The sequence below is a fragment of the Pygocentrus nattereri genome, chromosome 14 (genome assembly GCF_015220715.1).
Source record: "Pygocentrus nattereri isolate fPygNat1 chromosome 14, fPygNat1.pri, whole genome shotgun sequence".
Classification (NCBI taxonomy): Eukaryota; Metazoa; Chordata; class Actinopteri; order Characiformes; family Serrasalmidae; genus Pygocentrus; species Pygocentrus nattereri.
In genome coordinates, this window is record NC_051224.1 from 23,902,008 (window position 1) to 23,924,617 (window position 22,610).

At 42.6% G+C, this 22,610-nt stretch overlaps 1 protein-coding gene across 7 annotated transcripts in view; it reads left to right on the forward strand.

Annotated features, from left to right (window-relative positions):
• LOC108412143 overlaps positions 1–22,610 on the forward strand; it is a 76,459-nt gene that overhangs the window by 11,388 nt on the left and 42,461 nt on the right. For all 7 annotated transcript variants that reach the window (XM_037544561.1, XM_017684058.2, XM_037544566.1 and 4 more), the window contains exons 7-12: positions 5,602–5,907; positions 11,349–11,654; positions 12,885–13,190; positions 16,917–17,222; positions 20,503–20,817; positions 20,895–21,182. In XM_037544561.1, the coding sequence (XP_037400458.1) occupies positions 5,602–5,907; positions 11,349–11,654; positions 12,885–13,190; positions 16,917–17,222; positions 20,503–20,817; positions 20,895–21,182 (1,827 nt within the window). The remainder of the gene's footprint in view (positions 1–5,601; positions 5,908–11,348; positions 11,655–12,884; positions 13,191–16,916; positions 17,223–20,502; positions 20,818–20,894; positions 21,183–22,610) is intronic.

The window sequence follows — 22,610 nt, forward strand, 5'->3', positions numbered from 1 at the left end:
AACATGCAGGTAAACATTAAAAAGTATTCATGTGGAAGGTCAGCCCTTTTCACCAAACTGAAATCTTTCAACAGAAGCATAAGAACTAATGGAGACTTATTACAGTAAACTCTGCAGCCTAGGACACATTCTTATATAATCTGTTTTTCCCATTTTTTTCCTATGTTTTAGTGATTTGAAATATAACAAAGGGATATGATAATTACTTCTAAAGATAATTATTTATAAAGTCAAAATTGCACAAAAAGCAGAGAGACCTGTGACCAGCCACCCAGTTTAATTAGCATTAAAAAACCATAGCTTCAGGTTCACCTCTATTATCATACACATCATAGAGCAAACTGTAGCAACGCAAGTGCTACTATAAAAGCTAACATGTTTCTTTCAGGTTCACACACTGTCTTGAGTTTGAGCTAAATGGAAGGGAATGGAGAACGATGTCCACCTAATCATGATGCGCATGTAGGCCCAGCGTGTCTGTGACATGTGTTATGACAAAAAGTTAAACCACTCTTTACAAATGAAACTGATGGATATGTTTGCATGTGAGAATATGGGATGACTGAGGAGTCAAAACAAAATCTGTAGGCTCTAAAATTTGTTTTTGTAAGGGGGAGCGAGGAGGCGGACGCATACGCGGAGATAAGCGAGATTTATTACGGGCAAATCCAGGGTCGTAGTCAGAACAGTCCAGGGTCAATGAGCCGACACGGACAGATCGAGGGTAAGACATGACGAAAACAACCAGAACCAACACAAACAAAGACCAGGTACAACGATACAACGATACAACGATACAATGATACAAAGATACAAAGACTGGCAAACGGAAGGGGCAAACACAGGGCTTAAATACACGGAACAATGAGGGGCAGGTGATAACAATCAGGGGCGGAGGTACAAGACCAAAACATGAGCACATGGACAGGACTGGGAGGAGCCAACCGTGACAGAACCCCCCCCCAAAGGCACGCACACCGGGCGTGCCACACAGAACAAAACAACCCAACAAAAAAGCGAAACCCAGAGAAAGACAAAACTAAACTAAACAGGCACAGACACCGAAGCTAGAGCAGAGGCAGAAACGGGCACAGAGGCAGAAACGGGCACAGAGGCAGGAACAGAACCACAAGAGGCAGGAACAGAACCACAAGAGGCAGGAACAGAACCACAAGGCACAGGAACAGACACAGACGGAGACACACCAGGCACAGGAACAGACACAGACGGAGACACACCAGACACAGGAACAGACGGAGACACACCAGACACAGGAACAGACGGAGACACACCAGACACAGGAACAGACGGAGACACACCAGACACAGGAACAGACGAAACAGAACGAGGACAAAAAACGGAGGGAGGACGAGGAGGCACAACACAAAACGACGCCGAACGAGAGACGACCGGAGACACAGGACGAGGAAAACAAGAACGAACAACAGACCACGCAAAAGACAGGGGAACAGGCACCAGGACAGACACAGGAACGAAAACGGGCACGGAAACAGAAACAGGAACAGAAACAAAAGGAGACACAGGAACGGGAACCACAACGGGAAAGGGAACTGAGACAGACACAACAGTAGGGAAAAGGACAAAACCAGGTACAGAACAAGGCAGAAACAAAGGAACGGAAACAGACACAGAAGGCACAGAAGGACCACGGGGAACAGGGACAGAAACGGGATTCCCAGGGGGAACAGACACAGACGAGGGCGGGATGGGTGGGAACAAAGGGGATGTAACGTCCACGGAGGCAGGCGGGCCTGCTACGACGTCCACGGAGGCAGGCGGGCCTGCTACGACGTCCACGGAGGCAGGCGGGCCTGCTACGACGTCCACGGAGGCAGGCGCGGGGCCTGCTGCGACGTCCACGGAGGCAGGCGCGGGGCCTGCTGCGACGTCCACGGCGACTGGCGGCGGGTCCGGAGGCGCGGCGACTGGCGGCGGGTCCGGAGGCGCGGCGACTGGCGGCGGGTCCGGAGGCGCGGCGACTGGCGGCGGGTCCGGAGGCGCAGGCGTGCCGCGGGGTGCGGCCACGGGATCAGAAGTGCCGCGGGGTGCGGCCACGGGATCAGAAGTGCCGCGGGGTGCGGCCACGGGATCAGGCGTGCCGCGGGGTGCGGCCACGGGATCAGGCGTGCCGCGGGGTGCGGCCACGGGATCAGAAGTGCCGCGGGGTGCGGCCACGGGATCAGAAGTGCCGCGGGGTGCGGCCACGGGATCAGAAGTGCCGCGGGGTGCGGCCACGGGATCAGAAGCGCCGCGGGGTGCGGCCACGGGATCAGAAGCGCCGCGGGGTGCGGCCACGGGATCAGAAGCGCCGCGGGGTGCGGCCACGGGATCAGAAGCGCCGCGGGGTGCGGCCACGGGATCAGAAGTGCCGCGGGGTGCGGCCACGGGATCAAGCCTTCGGGCTGGGGACCTCTGCTCCAACCTGGAGGAACACACAGATACTGGACCCACTCGGCCGTTCCCAAAGCTCACTCGAGCGATTGGCAGCTCGCAGTGACGCTTGCGAACGAGCCGAGTACCAAAAAACGGGTCATCTGAATGCTCCTTCTGTCTGACACCGTCTTGCACAGCAGGTCGCTCCTCCCTGCAGTGGCGCTCAAGACGGGCAGACCCAAGGTGCTTACCTGAGCTCTCGCCTCCCGGACACAAGGCGGGAAGGTCCTCCGCTTTCTTGCGGGACCGACGAGACGCTCGTGTTCCCTCAGCGCCAGGGGATTTGCTGTCTCCGGCTTGGTGGCGTTGGGACACGGCGAACTCGGGCTGCTTTGAAACAGCCGGAGTTTCGTCCCAACGGAACAACCACATGCCGGAGTCTCGCTTACCTGCTGCGTCCTGTGGTGGCCAGTCTTTCTGTAAGGGGGAGCGAGGAGGCGGACGCATACGCGGAGATAAGCGAGATTTATTACGGGCAAATCCAGGGTCGTAGTCAGAACAGTCCAGGGTCAATGAGCCGACACGGACAGATCGAGGGTAAGACATGACGAAAACAACCAGAACCAACACAAACAAAGACCAGGTACAACGATACAACGATACAACGATACAACGATACAATGATACAAAGATACAAAGACTGGCAAACGGAAGGGGCAAACACAGGGCTTAAATACACGGAACAATGAGGGGCAGGTGATAACAATCAGGGGCGGAGGTACAAGACCAAAACATGAGCACATGGACAGGACTGGGAGGAGCCAACCGTGACAGTTTTACTTATTATTGATTTACTTATTCCATTTAAGTTTCACTTTGGCTTGCTAATAATATTTAAATATAAAGTTAATATTTAGATAATTTCTGTATTTTCTTTGTTTTGGAACAGCAGTCTTATGTTAAAATAGTGCTCAGTGGCTACTGTTAAAATTCAGTATCATGGTATTTTCAAATATATCACAGTATCATGGTATCAGATGATATTAAAGTTTAATATTAACAAAGCTAACCCCTTAAAATTCAAGGCTTATTAATACTAAAGCTTATTATGCAGAGACTTCAATGTAAACTGATTGAGCTATTCTTAGGTTGTAGCGGTATGTAAAAACTGTAGCCCTGATGGTGAGCCCTGGTCATTTAAAGCGTAGATGGACTCGTGGTTCCTGATTTTCTTTATTTTTATGAGTTATACAGAAATGAATTAAATGTAAACCATAAATCATCACTAAAATAGGAATTCGTATGTCAGTATTGAATAGTATGCCGGTATAGGTGATTGGCATGGAAATTTAATCTTATGTCACAGAATAGTAATTTAATTGCACTGTCTAAAAAGTGTTCAAATATTAAGTAAATAAATTTAAAGCTCTGCTCATCATGTCACTTTTCAGGAGACAACCAATCAAAAAAGTGTGGGTAAAACTGCACTGGCTGGCACATAACAGGACTGTACTACACAACAGACTCAGGCTTCTTTTTTGTAGTTTGGTTGTAAACTGGCATCAATTATTTAAATAATACTATATTGATTGATTTATACATATAGCTTTATAATGTATATCTAGTAAGATTACTGGCACAGGGAAAATCACTGAAGACTTAATGAACCAGCCTTTCTGGTAATGATCACAAACCCTCTGCAGAAATTATGAGTAGTTATGATAGTAATAATAAAATACAACCAACCCCATTTCCAAAAAAGTTGGGATGCTGTGCAAAATGTAAATAAAATGCAATGTGAAAATCACTTCAACCCTACATTTCATTGTAAACAGTATAAAGACAACATATCAAATGTTTAGACTGAGAAACTTTATTGTTTTCGGAAAAATATTTGCAACAACACATTTCAAAAAAGTTGGGACGATGACAACAAAAGGCTGGTAAAGTTGTGGAATGCAAAACAAAACACCTGGTGGTTCATTGTCAACAGCTCAGTAACATGTAGAGAGGTGGAGTCTTTATAACTTTTGCTTTTCATGATCTACTATACATAATATCATTAGAAGTCTCTGTATGCAAGGGACAAGGCAAAAAACAGTATTTACTGGCTGCGATCTTTGGGCCGTCAGGCAGCACTACATTATTAACAGCCATGATTCTGTAGTGGAAATCACTGCATGGGCTCAGAAACACATCTGAAGACCACTGTCTGTGAAAACTCTAACTCTACCACTTTCTCTGGGCCCAAGCTCATTTAAAATGGACTGAGGGAAGTGGAAAAGTGTCCTGTGGTCCGACGAATCAACATTTGAAATTGTTTTGGGGAATTATGGACAACTTGTGATCAGTGCACACTTCAAAAGCCAGTATTCATGATGATACAGGGGACATTATTGCACATGGCATAGGTGACATGCACATCTGTGAAGGAACCATTAATGCTGAATGATATATATGCTTTGGCAACATATGCTGCCATCCAGATGACATCTTTTTCAGGGAGGGTCTTGCTTATTTCAGCAAGAAAATAAAAAAAACATTCTGCATGTATTACAGCAGCATTGCTGTGCATTAAGAGTCTGGGTGCTAAACTGACCTGCCTGCAGTTCAGACTTATCACCACTGAACACATTTGGTTAATTAAGAAATGAAAAGTACAACAAAGGAGACCCTGAACTGATGAGTAGCTGAAATCCTATATCAAACAAAAATGAGAAATTTTTTCACTTTCAAAACTACAACAGTGCCTCCTCCGTTCTTAAATGCTTACAGAGTGTTGTTAAAAGAGGAGCTGATGAAACATAGTTTTTTGGAACTTATTGTTGGCTTCCATTTCATTATGGGAATATTTTTTTTCAAAATGCAATAAAAAATTCAACATTTCAACATTTGATATGTTGTGTTTGTAGTATTTTCCTTTAAAAATATCGTTTACATGATTTGCATATATTTGTATCCTATTTTAATTTACATTCTGCACAACATCTCCACTTTCTTGGAACTTCTTATTGTACTTCTCAGATTGGATCAAAGCCTGCCTCTTGTCTGCAGAAGTGCATTGAATGTTAAATTAGGATTTGCAGGAGCTAAGACTTTTTTGTGTGTGTGTGTGTGTGTGTGTGTGTGTGTGTGTATTAAAGTGCGTACCAGTCCCTTTTGAAAGTCCATGTCTGATAAAACATGTCTATTCTTTCATTGTGACAGGCTTAAGACTCGTTAATGGAAATGACCCATGTTCTGGTAGAGTGGAGGTCTATAATAATGGCCAGTGGGGAACAGTGTGTGATAATAACTGGGACATCAATGACGCAGAGGTGGTGTGCAGAGAGATGAAATGTGGCAGCGCGGTCAGCGCCACTCACAGTGCCCACTTTGGTCAGGGAAGTGATCCAATACTTCTGGATAATGTTGGTTGTTCTCGGAGTGAAAGCACCCTGAAAAGTTGCTCTCACAGGGGATTTGGCACACACAGCTGTAATCATGGTAAAGATGCTGGTGTTATCTGCTCAGGTAAGAAAAAACTTTTTAAATTCATAACCATGTAATATTGATATTTCTGTTGCACTGACCACTCTAATCAAATAACATTGTGTTCAGTAAACATGCAAAACATATACTGCTGAAATTAGAAGGGCACCAAAGCTTTCAGACCTGTATCTTCTAAGACTGAACTTTGCTGTGTTAAAACACTAGAGAAGTGCACTGGAATGGCATTTTAAACACAAGCATAAAATTAAGACTTTGCATTAATCTCTCAAGACCTAGAAATATTTTTTATGATCTATTTTCTCCTTTTACTTTTAAGATATTTGAATAATTTAAAATATAACAAAGAGATAACATAAGTACATATAATGACATATAGATTAAACACACTGTAACATGTGGAGCTACATTATCCAAATAAAATTTTAAACAGGAAATTCAAGTTCATGAATAGATTCAAGTTAAAGAATTATTTCAGTTTAAAGGGCCTGTAATGCAGTAAAATAAATAACAGGAAGACTTTTTGAACAGCACAGCATTTTCTTTATAGTCTTTTACTTATAGGGCTATATTAATATGACCAAAATGAAATAAAAAATAGTAATAGTCAATAGAAAAAGAAAATTTTGAGCTCAGCTCATCGTCACTTTTTAGGAGAAAATCAAAAAGTGTGGGTAAACCTGAACTGGTGGTACATATAGGACTGTATTACATGACAGACCCTCTCCATGGATCACCACTTTATCGTGGTGGAGGGGTTTGCGTGCTTGATTGACCCTAGGAGCTATGTTGTCTGGAGCATAAACTCCTGGTAGGGTCTCCCAAGGCAAATTGGTCCTAGGTGACAGGTCAGACAAAGTGTGATCTAAAAATACTCTTATGAAAATAAAAAAAAACAGCCCGAAGGAGTTACATGAGTCCATTCCATCAACCCACCACCAACAGGAGAGGCAGTGGTAGGGGTTCGGTGCTTTGTGGATCGGACAGTGGCCGAAGGCGTAGGCCTTGGTGTTCTGATCCTCGGTTGCTGAAACTGGCTTTTGGAACTTGGAATGTTACCTCACTGGCGGGGAAGGAGCCTGAGTTGGTGCATGAGGTTGAGAGATACCAGCTAGATATAGTCGGGCTCACCTCAACACACAGCTTGGGCTCTGGGTCCAATCTCCTTGAGAGGGGCTGGACTTTATTTCTTTCTGGAGTTGCCCATGGTGAGAGGTGGTGGGCAGGTGTAGGCTTTCTCATAGCCCCTCAACTTGGTGCCTGTATGTTAGGGTTTTCTCCGGTGGATGAGAGAGTAGCTTCCCTACATCTTCGGGTTGGGGAACGGGTCCTGACTGTTGTCTATGCTTACGCACCGGACAGCAGTTCAGAGTACCCAGCCTTCTTAGAGTCCTTGGGAAGGGTGCTTGAAAGTGCTCCTCCTGGAGACTCTATTGTCCTACTGGGGGACTTCAATGCTCATGTGGGCAATGACAATGAGACCTGGAGGTGTGTGATTGGGAGGAATGGCCTTTCTGATCTGAACCTGAGTCATGTTCAGTTTTTGGACTTCTGTGCAAACCACAGTTTTTCCATCACAAACACCATGTTCGAACACAAGGATGTCCATAAGTGCACATGGTACCAGGACAGCCTAGGCCGCAGTTCAATGATTGACTTTGTAGTGGTATCATCGGACTTGTGGCCATGTGTTTTGGACACTCGGGTAAAGAGAGGAGCTGAGCTGTCAACTGATCACCACCTGGTGGTGAGTTGGATCAGATGGTGGGGGAAGATACCGGTCGGACCAGGCAAGCCCAAACGTATAGTGAGGGTTCACTGGGAACGTCTGGCAGAAGAACCTGTCAGATTGATCTTTAACTCACACGTCCGTCAGAACTTTGACCAGATATCGGGGGAGGTAAGGGACATTGACTCAGAATGGGCCATGTTCCGCTCCTCCATTGTTGAAGTGGCTGACTATAGCTGTGGTCGCAAGGTAGTTGGTACCTGTCGGGGCGGTAATCCTCGAACTCGGTGGTGGACATCCCAGGTGAGAGACGCCATCAAGCTGAAGAACGAGTCCTACCAGGCATGGTTGGTCTGTGGGAGACCAGAGGCAGCTGGCAGGTATCAACAGGCCAAGCAATCTGCGGCTCCAGTTGTCGCCAAGGCAAAAACCTGGATGTGGGAGGAGTTTGGTGAGACCTTGAAAAGTGACTTGAAGTCTGCTCCAAAAAGATTCTGGCAAACCGTCAGGCGACTCAGAAGGGGTAAGCAGTGTGCCACTAGCACTGTAAATAGTGGAGATGGTGAGCTGTTGACTTCGACTGGAGATGTCATTGGGTGGTGGAAGGAATACTTTGAGGACCTTCTCAATCCCACCGACACATTCTCCAGTGAGGAGGCAGAGTCTGGGGACATGGGAATAGGCTTGTCCATTACTGAGGCCAAAGTCGCTAAGGTAGTTAAAAAGCTCCTTGGTGGCAAGGCGCCAGGGGTGGATACGATCTGTCCAGAGTTCCTCAAAGCTCTGGATGTTGTGGGGCTGGCTTAGGTGACATGCCTTTTCAACATTGCTTGGACATCGGGGGCAGTGCCACTGGATTGGCAGACTGGGGTGGTGGTGCCTCTTTTTAAAAAGGGGGACCAGAGGGTGTGTTCCAACTACAGGGGAATTACACTCCTCAGCCTCCCTGATAAGGTCTATGCAAGGGTACTGGAGAAGAGAGACTGGCTTATAGTCGAACCTCGGATTCAGGAGGAGCAGTGCAGGTTCGTCCGGGTCGTGGAACACTGGACTAACTCTCTGCCCTCTCCAGGATTCTGGAGGGTTCATGGGAGTTTGCCCAACCAGTCCACATGTACTTTGTGGATTTGGAGAAGGCATTCGACTGTGTTCCCCGGGGTATTCTGTGGGAGGTGCTTCGGGAGTACAGGGTACATGGCTCTTTGCTACGAGCCATTCAGGCCCTGTACAAACAAAGCAGGTGTTTGGTTTGCATGGCCGGCAGTAAGTCAGACTCGTTCCTAGTGAGAGTTCGACTCCATCAGGGCTGCCCTTTGTCACCGATTCTATTTTTAATTTTCATGGATAGAATTTCTAGGCACAGTCAGGGGATGGAAGGTGTCCGGTTTGGTGATCTCAAGGTCACATCGCTGCTGTTTGCAGATGATGTGGTCCTATTAGGGACATCAGGTCGTGAACTTCAGCTTTCGCTGGATCGGTTTGCAGCCGAGTGTGAAGCGGCCGGGATGAGAATCAGTACCTCTAAATCTGAGGCCATGATAGAAAAGGGTGGAGAGCCCTCTCTGGGTCGGGGATAAGCTCTTGCCTCAAGTGGAGGGGTTTAAGTATCTCAGGGTCTTGTTCACGAGTGATGGTAAAAGGGAGCGGTAGATTGACAGGTGGATTGGTGCTGGGTCAGCAGTGATGCGGGCTCTTTACCGGTCTGTTATGTTAAAGAAAGAGCTGAGCCATAAGGCAAGGCTCTCGATTTACTGTTCGATCTATGTTCCCACCTTCACCTGTGGTTATGAGCTTTGGGTAATGACCGAAAGAATGAGATCACAAATACAATCGGCCAAAATGAGTTTCCTCCACAGGGTGTCTGGACTCTCCCTTAGAGATAGGGTGAGAAGTTCGCTCATCCAGGAGGGACTCAGAGTAGAGCCGCTGCTTCTCCACGTCGAGAGGAGCCAGCTGAGGTGGTTCGGGTATCTGATTAAGATGCCTCCTGGATGCCTCCTTTGGGAGGTGTCACAGGCAAGTCCAACCGTGAGGAGACCCCTCAGGCTTCTTTTTTTGTAGTTTGGTTGTATTCTGGCATGAGTTATTTAAATAATACTATATTGATTGATTTATACATTAGCTTTATAATGTATACCTAGTAAGATTACTGGCACAGGGAAAATGACGGAAGGCTTAATGAACCAGCCTTTCTGGTAATGATCACAAACTCTCTGCAGAAATTATGAGTAGTTATGATAGTAATAATAAAGTACAACCAACCCCATTTCCAAAAAAAGTTCGGATACTGTGCAGAATGTAGATAAAAACAAAATGCAATGATGTGAAAATCACTTCAACCCTACATTTCATTGTAAATAGAATAAAGACAACATATCAAATGTTTAGACTGAGAAACTTTATTGTTTTCGGAAAAATATTTGCCCATTTTGAAATTGATGGCAACAACACATTCCAAAAAGTTGGGTCAATGACAACAAAAGGCTGATAAAGTTGTATAATGCAAAACAAAACATCTGGTGGTTGATTGTAAACAGGTCAGTAACATGTTATAAAAAAGAGCATCTCAGAGAGGTGGAGTCTTTCAGAAGTTAAGATGAGGACGGGTTCACCACTCTATGATTAACTGCACAGGCAATAATTCAAGAATGCTTCTCAACATAAAAGTTTTTTATACTTTTTTTTATAACTTAACAGCTTGTAGCTGCATCCACAAATGTAAGTTAAAACTCTAAAACACTACCACTTTCTCTGGGCCCAAGCTTATTTAAAATGGACCAAGGGAAGTGGAAAAGTGTCCTGTGGTCTGAAAAATCAACATTTGAAACTGTTTTGGGGAATTATGGACAATGTGTCCTCCGAGCTAAAGACAACTCAACTTGTGATCAGTGCACACTTCAAACGCCAGTATTCATGATGATACAGGGGACATTATTGCACATGGCATGGGTGACATGTACATCTGTGAAGGCACCATTAATGCTGAATGATATATATGCTTTGGCAACATATGCTGCCACCCAGCTGACATCTTTTTCAGGGAAGGTCTTGCTTATTTCAGCAAGAAAATAAAAAAAACATTCTGCATGTATTACAGCAGCATTGCTGAGTATTAAGAGTCTCGGTGCTAAACTGACCTGCCTGCAGTTCAAACTTGTCACCACTACACATTTGGCGCATTAAGAAATGAAAAGTACAACAAAGGAGACCCTGAAGTGATGAGTAGCTGAAATCCTATATCAAACAAAAACGAGAACTTATTTCACTTTCAAAACTACAACAGTGCCTCCTCCGTTCTTAAATGCTTACAGAGTGTTGTTAAAAGAGGAGCTGATGAAATACAGTTTTTTGGAACTTATTGTTGGCTTCCATTTCATTACGGGAATATATTTTTCAAAATACAATAAACAATTCAACATTTCAACATTTGATATGTTGTGTTTGTAGTATTTTCCTTTAAAAATATCGTTTACATGATTTGCATATATTTGTATCCTATTCTTATTTACATTCTGTACAACATCTCCACTTTCTTGGAACTTCTTATTGTACTTCTCAGATTGGATCAAAGCCTGCCTCTTGTCTGCAGAAGTGCATTGAATGTTAAATTAGGATTTGCAGGAGCTAAGACTTTTGTGTGTGTGTGTGTGTGTGTGTGTGTGTGTATTAAAGTGCGTACCAGTCCCTTTTGAAAGTCCATGTCTGATAAAACATGTCTATTCTTTCATTGTGACAGGCTTAAGACTCGTTAATGGAAATGACCCATGTTCTGGTAGAGTGGAGGTCTATAATAACGGCCAGTGGGGAACAGTGTGTGATAATAACTGGGACATCAATGACGCAGAGGTGGTGTGCAGAGAGATGAAATGTGGCAGAGCGGTCAGCGCCACTCACAGTGCCCACTTTGGTCAGGGAAGTGATCCAATACTTCTGGATAATGTTGATTGTTCTGGGAGTGAAAGCACCCTGAAAAGTTGCTCTCACAGGGGATTTGGCACACACAGCTGTAATCATGGTAAAGATGCTGGTGTTATCTGCTCAGGTAAGAAAAAACTTTTTAAATTCATAACCATGCAGTACTCATATTGCTGCTGCACTGACCACTCTAATAAATTAACATTAAGTGGTCAATAAACATAAAAAGCATATAGTGCTAAAATCAGAACACCAAAGCCTACAGTCCTGTTTCTGTTAATACTAAGCTACCCTGTGTTAAAACACTAGAGAAGTGCATTGGAATCACATTTTAAACACAAGCACAAATTAAGACTTTGCATTAATCTCTCAAGACCTAGAAATCTTTTTTTTTATGATCTGTTTTCTCCTTTTACTTTTAAGATATTTGATTAATTTAAAATATAACAAAGAGATAACATAAGTACATATAATGACATATAGTTTAAACACACTGTAACATGTGGAGCTACATTATCCAAATAAAATTTTAAACAGGAAATTCAAGTTCATGAATAGATTCAAGTTAAAGAATTATTTCAGTTTAAAGGGCCTGTAATGCAGTAAAATATATAACAGGAAGACTTTTTGAACAGCACAGTATTTTCTTTATAGTCTATATTAATATGACCAAAATGAAATAAAAAATAGTCAATAGAAAAAGAAAATTTTGAGCTCAGCTCATCGTCACTTTTTAGGAGACAATTAAAAAGTGTGGGTAAACCTGAACTGGTGGTACATATAGGACTGTATTACATGACAGACTCCAGTTTTTTTGGGGTTTGGTTGCATTTTGGTGCTTAAATTGTTACTTAATTTGCACTATGTTGGTTGTTTTATTTGTTACTTTTATGACGTATAGCTAATAACATTACCAAGAAAATGACTAAAGACTTAATGAACTGGTCTGTCTGGTAACTCTCACCAAAGCTCTGCAGACATAAAGAAGAGTAATAATAATAATAATAATAATGTTCATTGTATAAACAGTTGTGCTTATTAGTTAAAGACATGGATATACATTTATGTGATGTGCTGTGGGTGCAGTGTTGGTGTCTACTGTCATGTAGTTATGTAGTTAGAAGTGACCTGCCTGCTCCCCCCACCATTCAGTTAGTGCTGGCTGGTGGTTTCTCCACTGCTGTCGTATTCAATAAAAGAGCATTTGCTTAAAGCTCTGTTTCCCTTGTCTCCGTCTTGCCAATAATGACAATGAAAGAAATTAATTAGGCTTTCATGCTTGTTGTACATCTCAGCTTGAAACAAACCCTGCCTAACGTGTCTGATAAAACTGTTTATTATGCTTTAATTATAACAGGCTTAAGACTCGTTAATGGAAATGACACATGTTCTGGTAGAGTGGAGGTCTATTATAACGGTCAGTGGGGAACAGTGTGTGATCATAACTGGGACATCAATAATGCGGAGGTGGTGTGCAGAGAGATGAGATGTGGCAGAGCAACCAATGCCACTCACAGTGCCCACTTTGGTCAGGGAAGTGGCCAGATAGTTCTGGATAATGTTGGATGTTCTGGAAATGAAAACTCTCTCTTTAATTGCTCTCATAATGGACTTTACAAACACAATTGCAGTCATGGTGAAGATGCTGGTGTTATCTGCTCAGGTAAGGAAAACCTACTTTTCAATTCATAACCATGTATTATTCATATTGCTGCTGCACTTACCCCTCTAATCAATTAACATTAAGCGGCAAACATATAAAGCATATAATACTGAAATCAAAAGGGCAACAAAGCTTTCAGTCCTGTTTGTGCTACAAATGAGCTGCTCTGAGAAATATGCTGGAATGCCATTTTAGTGCTTTAAACATTAGTTCTCTTAACTCAGCCAAATCTTACTCACTGTATTCTGCCTTCACTATGTGTTTGCGTACACAGTTACGCAGACATGCTAAACACTCTTCAGACACATTTTAGCATTTTTAATTGAAGCGGTGTAAAACTGGGAAAACAGAAAAAAGCAATTGTGGCTTTCAAATCCAGTAATCAGTAGCAGTGCATAAATAAATGCATAAATCAGATATATAACAAGGATTATTACAACTGAAGTGGGTATGAGGTTGCTACAACCTACTACATTCCAGTTGAGACCCATATAAACACCAGAACAGGGAAGCTAGCTTTGACCAACTAGCATGACTTCACCAACTAAATACTGTTCTAAAATGAAACATCCACGAAAGACAGAACATAAACAGTGTGCAAATATGTTCACTAAATATGTTACTTATAGATAATGCCTGAAAAAAGACAAGAAAGAGTGGATGTTAACTGATGCTTACATGATTCCCCATGTGCTGCTCTAAACAGTGACTCAGAGCTCTAAAGGAAGTGCACCACTAGAGGACGCTAAAGCCCAAGCTAAGCATGAGTCAGAATACTCCCTCACATCTTTTACGATGCCACACTGTCATAACAAATGTGGCATGCATGTCATTTATTCATATCTTCAGACAGCAGAAGGACGACTTCAGAGACAGGCTTCAAGAAAAGTTTGTTTGTTGTGCCACCCCTGCTGATCTTGACTTCAACTTTCCTCACCTTCTTATCATCACTGGGAAAAAATTTCATGACCAAATCAACTGGCCAGTTATGTCTCTTAGCTTGATTGTCCTTCAGCAGGACATCATAGACAAACTCTGCACTTGCCGCCTCTGACGTCTGAAGAGATCACTGTTGTCAAAGTGGCCTGGTGGTACAGGGAGTGTGCCATCCTTTTGGGTAAGGAGCATGGCTGGAGTGAGAATGAATGGCTGATCAGGATCTGTAGACACTGAGGAGAGTGGTCTAGATTTAACTATAGCAGTGATCTCAGCAATGAAAGTCACCAGAAAAGAATGTGACGTGCTCTACCGATCATTCATTCCCAGCTGCCACCCATATGTGAAGAATGTGGAGGGTTAAAGATCCACAAGCATCCCTGATCTGTCAGATAGCTCTCAACTTCCTTGTTATTCCAACCCTTAGCTGTGATTTGGAGTTCCGTGCAGGCTCCAACAAAACTGGTTCCACAGTCAGATCTTAATTGCATTGCTGCTCCTTGGATGGCAAAGTAACGTCTGAGAGCATTAATGAAACTGGATGCATCCATTGTTTCAACAACCTCGATGTGGATGGCTTGTGTATTCATACATATGAAAATGATGGCCCAGCATTTTCTGTTCACATAGCATCCGCGTGTTCTCCTGGAAACAATAGACCAAGGGCCAAATATATCCAGCCCTACATTTGTGAAAGGAGTTTCTGTGCTTTGCATTGCCTTGCCTTACATTACTGATGACTTGTTTTCCACCACCAATCCAAAATCCAGCTGTTCTTATGGCTCCCTCAGTGAAATGCTGGCCTTGATGGTGTGCTTGTTGGTGGTAACGTTTGATCAGCAATTTGGTCACATGGTGTCTGCCTGGAATTATCACTGGGGGCATTTCGTCTTGTGTGAACTGTGATCTGCACAGTCTTCCTCCAACTCTTAATCCTTGTGAATTAACAAAGGGGCAGAGTTTAGCAATTGGACTGTTTCCGAATAAGGTTTCCCTTTCTGATGCATTCAATCTCATCTGCAAAACCTTTTTGAACTGTGCATTTAGTATTTGCTTTTGCTTGGTCAAATTGCTCTTTGAGGAGGGACTTGCTGCACACACGTCAGCCATGGCAGGAGCTGATCTTGGCTGCTTTCTGTGAAGGACTGTGAAGCTGACTGTCTGACATTCGTGTAGCCTTTACTGTGACTGCCAGACATATCTCTGTGTCTGATGTGGGATCAACAAGAGGGAAAGTAGCCTGGTCTAATGTACTCTGTCGTACTTCACTAAGAAAAGCAGGACCAGTGAACCATGAAGAAAGTGCAAGCTGGCTTGGAGAAAGTGCTCTTATGGCGTGGGCACCTGGATGATTTCCGCAATCTCCACTGCAAGCACAGCCACACAAATTTCAAGTCTTGGTATAGTTAGTTCAGGTTTGGGAGCTAGCTTGGCTTTGCCAAAGATGAATCCCACATGGTTTTTTCCCTCAGTATCAGTGACTTTAAGATACACAGCAGCTCCAATAGCTTTGTTTGATGCATCACAGAAGATGCACTTTCTTCCTTCTGAGTTGCAGAGACTGGTAGTGTTGTGTAGAGCCTAGGAATTTTCAACCCTCTTTGAGAGATTTGGTACACTGTTGCCATTCTGCATACTTCTCTGTAGGTACTGGTGCATCCCATTCATGGCTTTGCTGCACCTGTCAATGTCCAAGGTCGCTTCATCCTAAGAGAGCTCACAGCACATTACAGCCATCCTGCCCGTCTTCTTTAGTGATTTTATAACTTCAGATTTGGTCTCATTAAGAAGTGATTTCAGCCTCATTAATTAATCAAACATTGAGAGGCATTTTACAAGAAACTGTTCCAGTTGTGAGTAAAAGTTTTCTGGAAGAGAAGGGAGGAAAGCGGCTGTAGCTAAAGCTTAAAGCAGAGCAAAGTAAATCTGCGCTCTCGTTTATATTTTTTAGCCTATACTAGGACATTAACACACACTGAGACATATTGGGCATTACATGTTGTGGCTCTCAAGATGGTTTGACTTTGTTGAAAGGACAAAATGTCTCTTCTAAACATTTGGGTTGTGACTCCTGATCTAACCTGGCTTTAATGCAGAGGGAGCTAGTCGGATTTCTCACTCATCCATCTGTGTTTTTGTTATCTGCCACCACAGACTGCCTGGGTGGTGCACTTCCACACTTCCATGTTCCGCCTTTTACCTTCCATCAACATTACTTCATAAATTAAATATTTATAGAATAGATTTTTTGACATATGAATCGATTCAGAATCGCTCACGCCCGCATTGCGATGCATCTAAGAATGTTTTTTTTTCTGCACCCCTAATTACTATAATAATAATAATGTAGCGTCCATGGGAGCCATGGGAGGCATGGTGATGTGGAACCACAAGGCTTGTGTTACAGTGCAATAAGTGAAAGACTCAATTGTGTAAGTAGTTGTGCTTATTAGTTAAAGACATACAGAGATGCGTTTGTGTTATTCTGTGCTGGGCTGTGGGGTAGTCGGTGCAGTGTTGGTGTCTACTGTCATGCAGAGTTATGTGGCAGTTATGTGGCAAGTGACCTGCCTGCTATCCTCACCGTTCAGGTTTCACTGTTTCTCTACTGGTACCTTGTTCAATAAAAGAGCATTTGCTTAAAGCTCTGTTTCCCACGTATCTGTTTTGCTAATAATAAAAATGAAGGAAATGGAAGGAAAAATAGGTTTCGGTCTATTTTTTCATTAATAGAAATGTGGCAATTCCTTTGTTTAATGATACTGTTCATCATTTTTTTCATTGTGACAGGCTTAAGACTTGTTAATGGAAGCGACCAGTGTTCTGGTAGAGTGGAGATCTCTTATAACAGCCAATGGGGAACAGTGTGTGATAATAACTGGGACATCAATGATGCGGAGGTGGTGTGCAGAGAGATGAAATGTGGCAGAGCAGTCAGCGCCACTCACAGTGCCCACTTTGGTCACGGAAGTGATCCAATACTTCTGGATAATATTGCTTGTTCTGGAAATGAAAGCTCTCTCTCTAATTGCTCTCATGATGGATTTTACATGCATAACTGCAGTCATGGTGAAGATGCTGGTGTTGTCTGCTCAGGTAAGGAAAAACTCATTTTCAGTTCATAAACATGCAATACTGCTGCTGCACTGACTACTTTAATCAATTCAGTGAACAGTAAACAATTTGCAGTTTAAGTTTTTTAATGCATCAGTTGTTTGTATGAGTCGAGATGGGGTTTGCCGCTTTCTAAGTAGCTGTTCTCCCACTGGCTAGTGGACATCATTAAGGTATTATATGAGGCTGCCAGCCATTCACTGCCTTGTAATAAGTCTTACTGCCTGTAAATCTAATTACTCTTACTGGGCATGCCAGCTAGCCCTGCTGGAATATTTCTCTTATTTGTAATTTATAAGTTATATTTTACTTATATACTTTTTTATATAAGTTTTATTTGTTATGCATATATTAATGTATTTATAATTAGAATTATAGTAGTTATAACTATCATTTGTAATGATTTATAAATGTCATTGAAATCCCTATGCATTTTTGTAAGCTGTTATCTACCTAACACAGCTGTGTTCGTAGGGAAGACAGTGGTCACATTGCTCAGGTTTTCTAAAACATATTTTAGGTAATAACAGGGAAGAACACCGGAATGATGACAAAAAGCTCTTCTGAAACTTCACTCGCTTTGTCTAAGAAAATGTGTTTCTGTAAGGAAGATTCTCCAGACTGATTGGAATCCATGATACCCGTTTACTCAAACCACACAAAAACCAACATCAGAGCCAGAAACTGTCCAAAAGTAAAAAAAAACAGAAATGATCACAACACAGAAGAAGTACCAAGGGAAGATCAAAAAGCAGGGTCCAAGAGTTCAGAAAAGGTTATAGGTAATCCAGTATCAGCAGTCAAGATGAAACAAGGTTTGGTATGCAGACAAAACTGGCAATACTTCACAGTGAGCCAGTATACAGAAGATCCTTATATAGGAAGGTAAACGAGGTGCAGGTGAGAAGGGACAGATTTTAATTTGGAAATAAGTTAAAGAACGATATTCTCTTGAATAATATAGAAGCTCCTCTTTGTTTTGAGTTATATGTCGATGAAAATATTTGATTTGGATTGAGGCCATTTTAATTTGTCATGGTCTGTTGGAGTAAGGTGAGTCTTGCAAGAGGCATACATCAGCTTGCAGTTTAATTAGGTGATTATTGGATTTTGTTCTCTTAGCCTGTGAACCAGCTCCTCGTACATTCCAGGTTACAAATTTGATTACTGACATTGATTAACATCGATACAGAGTTCAATGTAACTATATATGTTTACATGCATTATCCATTACATGTGAGAGTTTATTCTCAATTGATCTGTAGTGAGTGGTTAATTTTAAGCTTATGTGGTTTGGAGCAATTGTTAGACCTGATTTAGTTAGAATTTGGTCGAGAGCATGAAGGGAAGGAATGCGAGAGAGGTGGAAAAGGGATATCTAAAGTGCATTTGTGCTCATTTGGTGCTTGAATGTAAAGACACTCAATGATTTCTCTTTTTCAACAGCCTGAGTCTCATTATTTTAGAATAACCACAGTGTTATTATTGCTATTATTGCGAATGTTAACAGGAACATTGACTTTGTCAGCCGGACATGTTAGGAGTGCTGGATCATTGTTTTAAACTTTCATTTCTTCCATACAATCCCAAGCGAGCAGAGCAACAACACACAAGAGAGATATTATGAGGTCTGCACAGCTGGGTTTTTCTTCAGAATCATGTTGGCGGGAGAGAGCGTCTGCCTTGCCATTCCTAGATCCAGACCTATATGTTAAAGTAAAATTGAAGCGTGTAAAAAAACAGTGCCCAGAAATGATACCACAGGCTTATGAAACTCACACTTTTCCAATTTCACATACAGACGGTTCCCTAAGGAGACACTGTCGCACCATCTTGACATGATTGACGTGTTCAATGAGCAAGGAGAGTAAACAAGAATGTCGTCAATATAGACCATTACCCACTTGTTGAGCATGTCTCCAAACACATAATTTATGAAAGATTGGAACACAGCTGGGGCATTTGGCAGGCAGTACAGGACCACTTGATACTCATAATGGCCAGTTGTAGTACTAAAAGCCATTTTCCATTCATCACCTGGCTTTATGTGTATCAAATTGTATGCACTACAGAGGTCCAACTTAGCGAATACAGTGGCTTTTCTGAGCTGTTCAATGGCAGACGGGACTAAAGGTAAGGGATAGTGGTATTTCACTATTATTGCATTGAGTACTAGATAGTCTATACATGGTGTCAATACTCCATCCTTTTTTCTACAAAGAAGAAACCTGAGGGGTAGAAGGGCGAATGTAGCCTAATTTCAGAGTTTCCTCTACATATTATTCCATGGCTAGAGTCTCTGGAACAGACAGGAGGTAAATACAACTCTTAGGGGCTATGGGATCAGGAAGATGGTCAATGGCACAGACAGTGTCTCTGTGGGGTTGAAGGGAAGCAGTCTTGGGTTTACTGAAAAGTGAGGAGAACTCTGTGTATTCAACAGGAAGTGGCACTTTAATTGCTGTATTGGGACTTTCAACAGAAGTCATTAAACATGGAAAGGTCATGCAGTGGGAAAAGCAGAAGGGACTCCATTTCTCTAATCCTCTGTTGGACCAGGGTATTGTGGGGTTGTGAGTAGATAGCCAGGGGAACCCAAATGAATTTGCGACTTTCATTGGGAGAATACATAGTCTCACTCACCAGTTTGGGATTCTTGAGAGTGGGACAGTCACCTTTGTGATCAAACATGCAATTATATGCAAAGGTTTTGGCACTCCTGGCCAAATTACCTATGTTGTTGCTTTTTGAAGTCATTCCACTGTTACTATATTAGCTTTTTTGTACACTTGTATGTTAATCAAGTTTAAGGTAACTGCATTTACATTTGCAGAAAAAATATTTTGAAATATTTTCCTGCAGGGGTTGTGTTTTTCCTTCTTATATGATCAATTGCATAATATTAGGCCTCTAAATGGAAGCGTACCTCTCTGACTGTTCACTAGTAATGACATAATACAGCTATAGATGTACTGGCTCAGTACATCAATGGCTTTTTGGGATATCATCAGTGTCTTCCACTAAAAGTAGTTGTTTCTTATCTGACATTGCATAGCATACTGGTTAGCAAAAAGCACACTGGCTAATGAGGTTGGCTATAAATAATTGTTATGGTATTACAGTTGCATGCTGGCCTTCATGTACCTATGTTTTCAGATAGCAATGTAATGTTGTAGCTATTATTTATTTTCTTCTGCAATGTTTTAACATCATTAACAGAGAGAGACTGATTAAGATTTTTTGTTTTTATAAAATGAATCAGGCCCTAATGAGATCAGGCTGGTAAATGGTAAGAGTCATTGTTGTGGTAGAGTGGAGATCCAGCACAATGGCCAGTGGGGAACAATATGTGATGATGACTGGGACATGGATGATGCAGAGGTGGTGTGCAGACAGATGGGATGTGGCAGAGCGGTCAGCGCACTGAACGGAGCCCACTTTGGTCGGGGAGGTGAACCAACGTGGTTGGATGATGTTGGGTGTAGAGGAACTGAGAGATACTTAAGTCAGTGTTCACACAGAGGATTTGGAAAGGAGAACTGTGGACATAATGAAGACGCTGGAGTTGTGTGCTCAGGTAAGTTTTGTATAGTTTTTATAGCAGTTTATTGTTTAAATGCATTTACAACACCATTAATAATATTTCTTTAACAGATGACATGCAGAGTCCTGTGCCTACCCTGATCTCATCTCGCTCTGCTGTAACTGCTGGGGAGGCTGTTCAGTTCAGATGTATCAAACCAATCCCAACCTGTAGCTCTGCTGATTTCCATTTGTACAGAAATGGAACATTAGTTAAAACTCAGTCTTCAACATCTGAATCTTCAACATTTAATTTGACTGTGGATTTCTCAAATCAGGGCCAGTACAGCTGTGACTATTCATACCAGGGAAACAGCTCAGTCACATCACCTAGAAGCAACTCTACTGACCTTACTCTGGGTAAGTCCGCAAATTATTATTTTTTTATACAACAGTTAATTCCAGCCACACAAGCTGATTGGTTTCGCCATCACTTTTTTTTTTTATTAACACTGTATCGTTCCACTGTGACGCCATTGCTAAGCGATGTCTTTGACAGCTTTTGGAGTGTCTGAAGCCATTTGAACATTTTACTTCTTACTTTGCTACAAACAGAAAATGTATACTTTAAAGATTACATTTAACCCACAGCTGATTTGGTCAGACTCTGAAGATGAGACTACAATAAATTCCCAAACTGTCATCACCCCTGAGCAGCTTCTCAGTTGGCAGCTGTGCCAGAAGAACATCTAAACAACCTGGAATTAGCCAGAAATGAACCCAATACCACTTACCAAACAAAATGTAAGATGCTTTACAGACTGGCTGGAACAACATTAATATTGGTCTAGCAAAAAGTGACAAAACTGAGCTAAACTTGATATTGCTCAGTCAGATTTGGTCAGATCTTGAAGATGCCTTCAGCTCGTGCCTGCGCCCAAATCACAGCCATGATGTTATTTAAGTTGTCTGTTTTTCATCTGATACTCACTAAAATACTATAGATTTTTCCCTTACCATTCATAGCTTGTTTTGACAAGTTCTACAAGCTTTCCTGCTCTAACACTAATTCAGTACAAACTCAGCTTAATATTATTACTTCCATGCATCAAAATATACAAATTAATGTGGCATCAGAGTAAAAGAAGAAGGCATGGGAAACACAGCGCTTTAAACAAGTGCACTTTTATTAAACCAACAGTAGGAGAAAGCCACTACTCAGGACTGACGAAAGGCTGAGAAGCAGGGAGACACACAAACCCCTCAGCAACAGTGATGCTTCCTTGGCCATTCTCCACTTTCTCCACTTTCATTTTTGCTCACTTTCTGAGCAAAAGTGTTCCCTTGAAAGCGCTCCCTCTGCTTTCTCTGCCACACACTGCACTGCAGACGCCAGGATGGCTGCTACTTGTGTATGTTGGAGCTCTGACACTCACACTTGATCCACTAAAACATCTTGCAAAGCCACCTCTGGTATCCAGCTGCGCTTTGTCACACTGGCCTGTTGTCAGACCCCACCCCACCAGACTGCAGGGGAATAGCAAACTCAGTGGGAAATGGCTGAAAAGACGGATGAAGGACAACAACATACTAGCCACACTAGCTCTGGCCTTACTGCCAGGCCTACTCCTCGTCAAGAAATACTTGCACCCGTTGTTGTCCTTCATCCGGGCTCTGTTGATGAGCCTTGTCGCACCACCTTGACTGCTGTCACCTGCTGCCTGTCTTCACTCCTTTCTCAGTCCTCAAACTTACTCAGTCTTTTCAGCCATTTCCCACTGAGTTTGCTATTCCGCTGCAGTCTGGTGGGGTGATCCCACTTCTGGCAACACTGTGGCAGTGGCATAG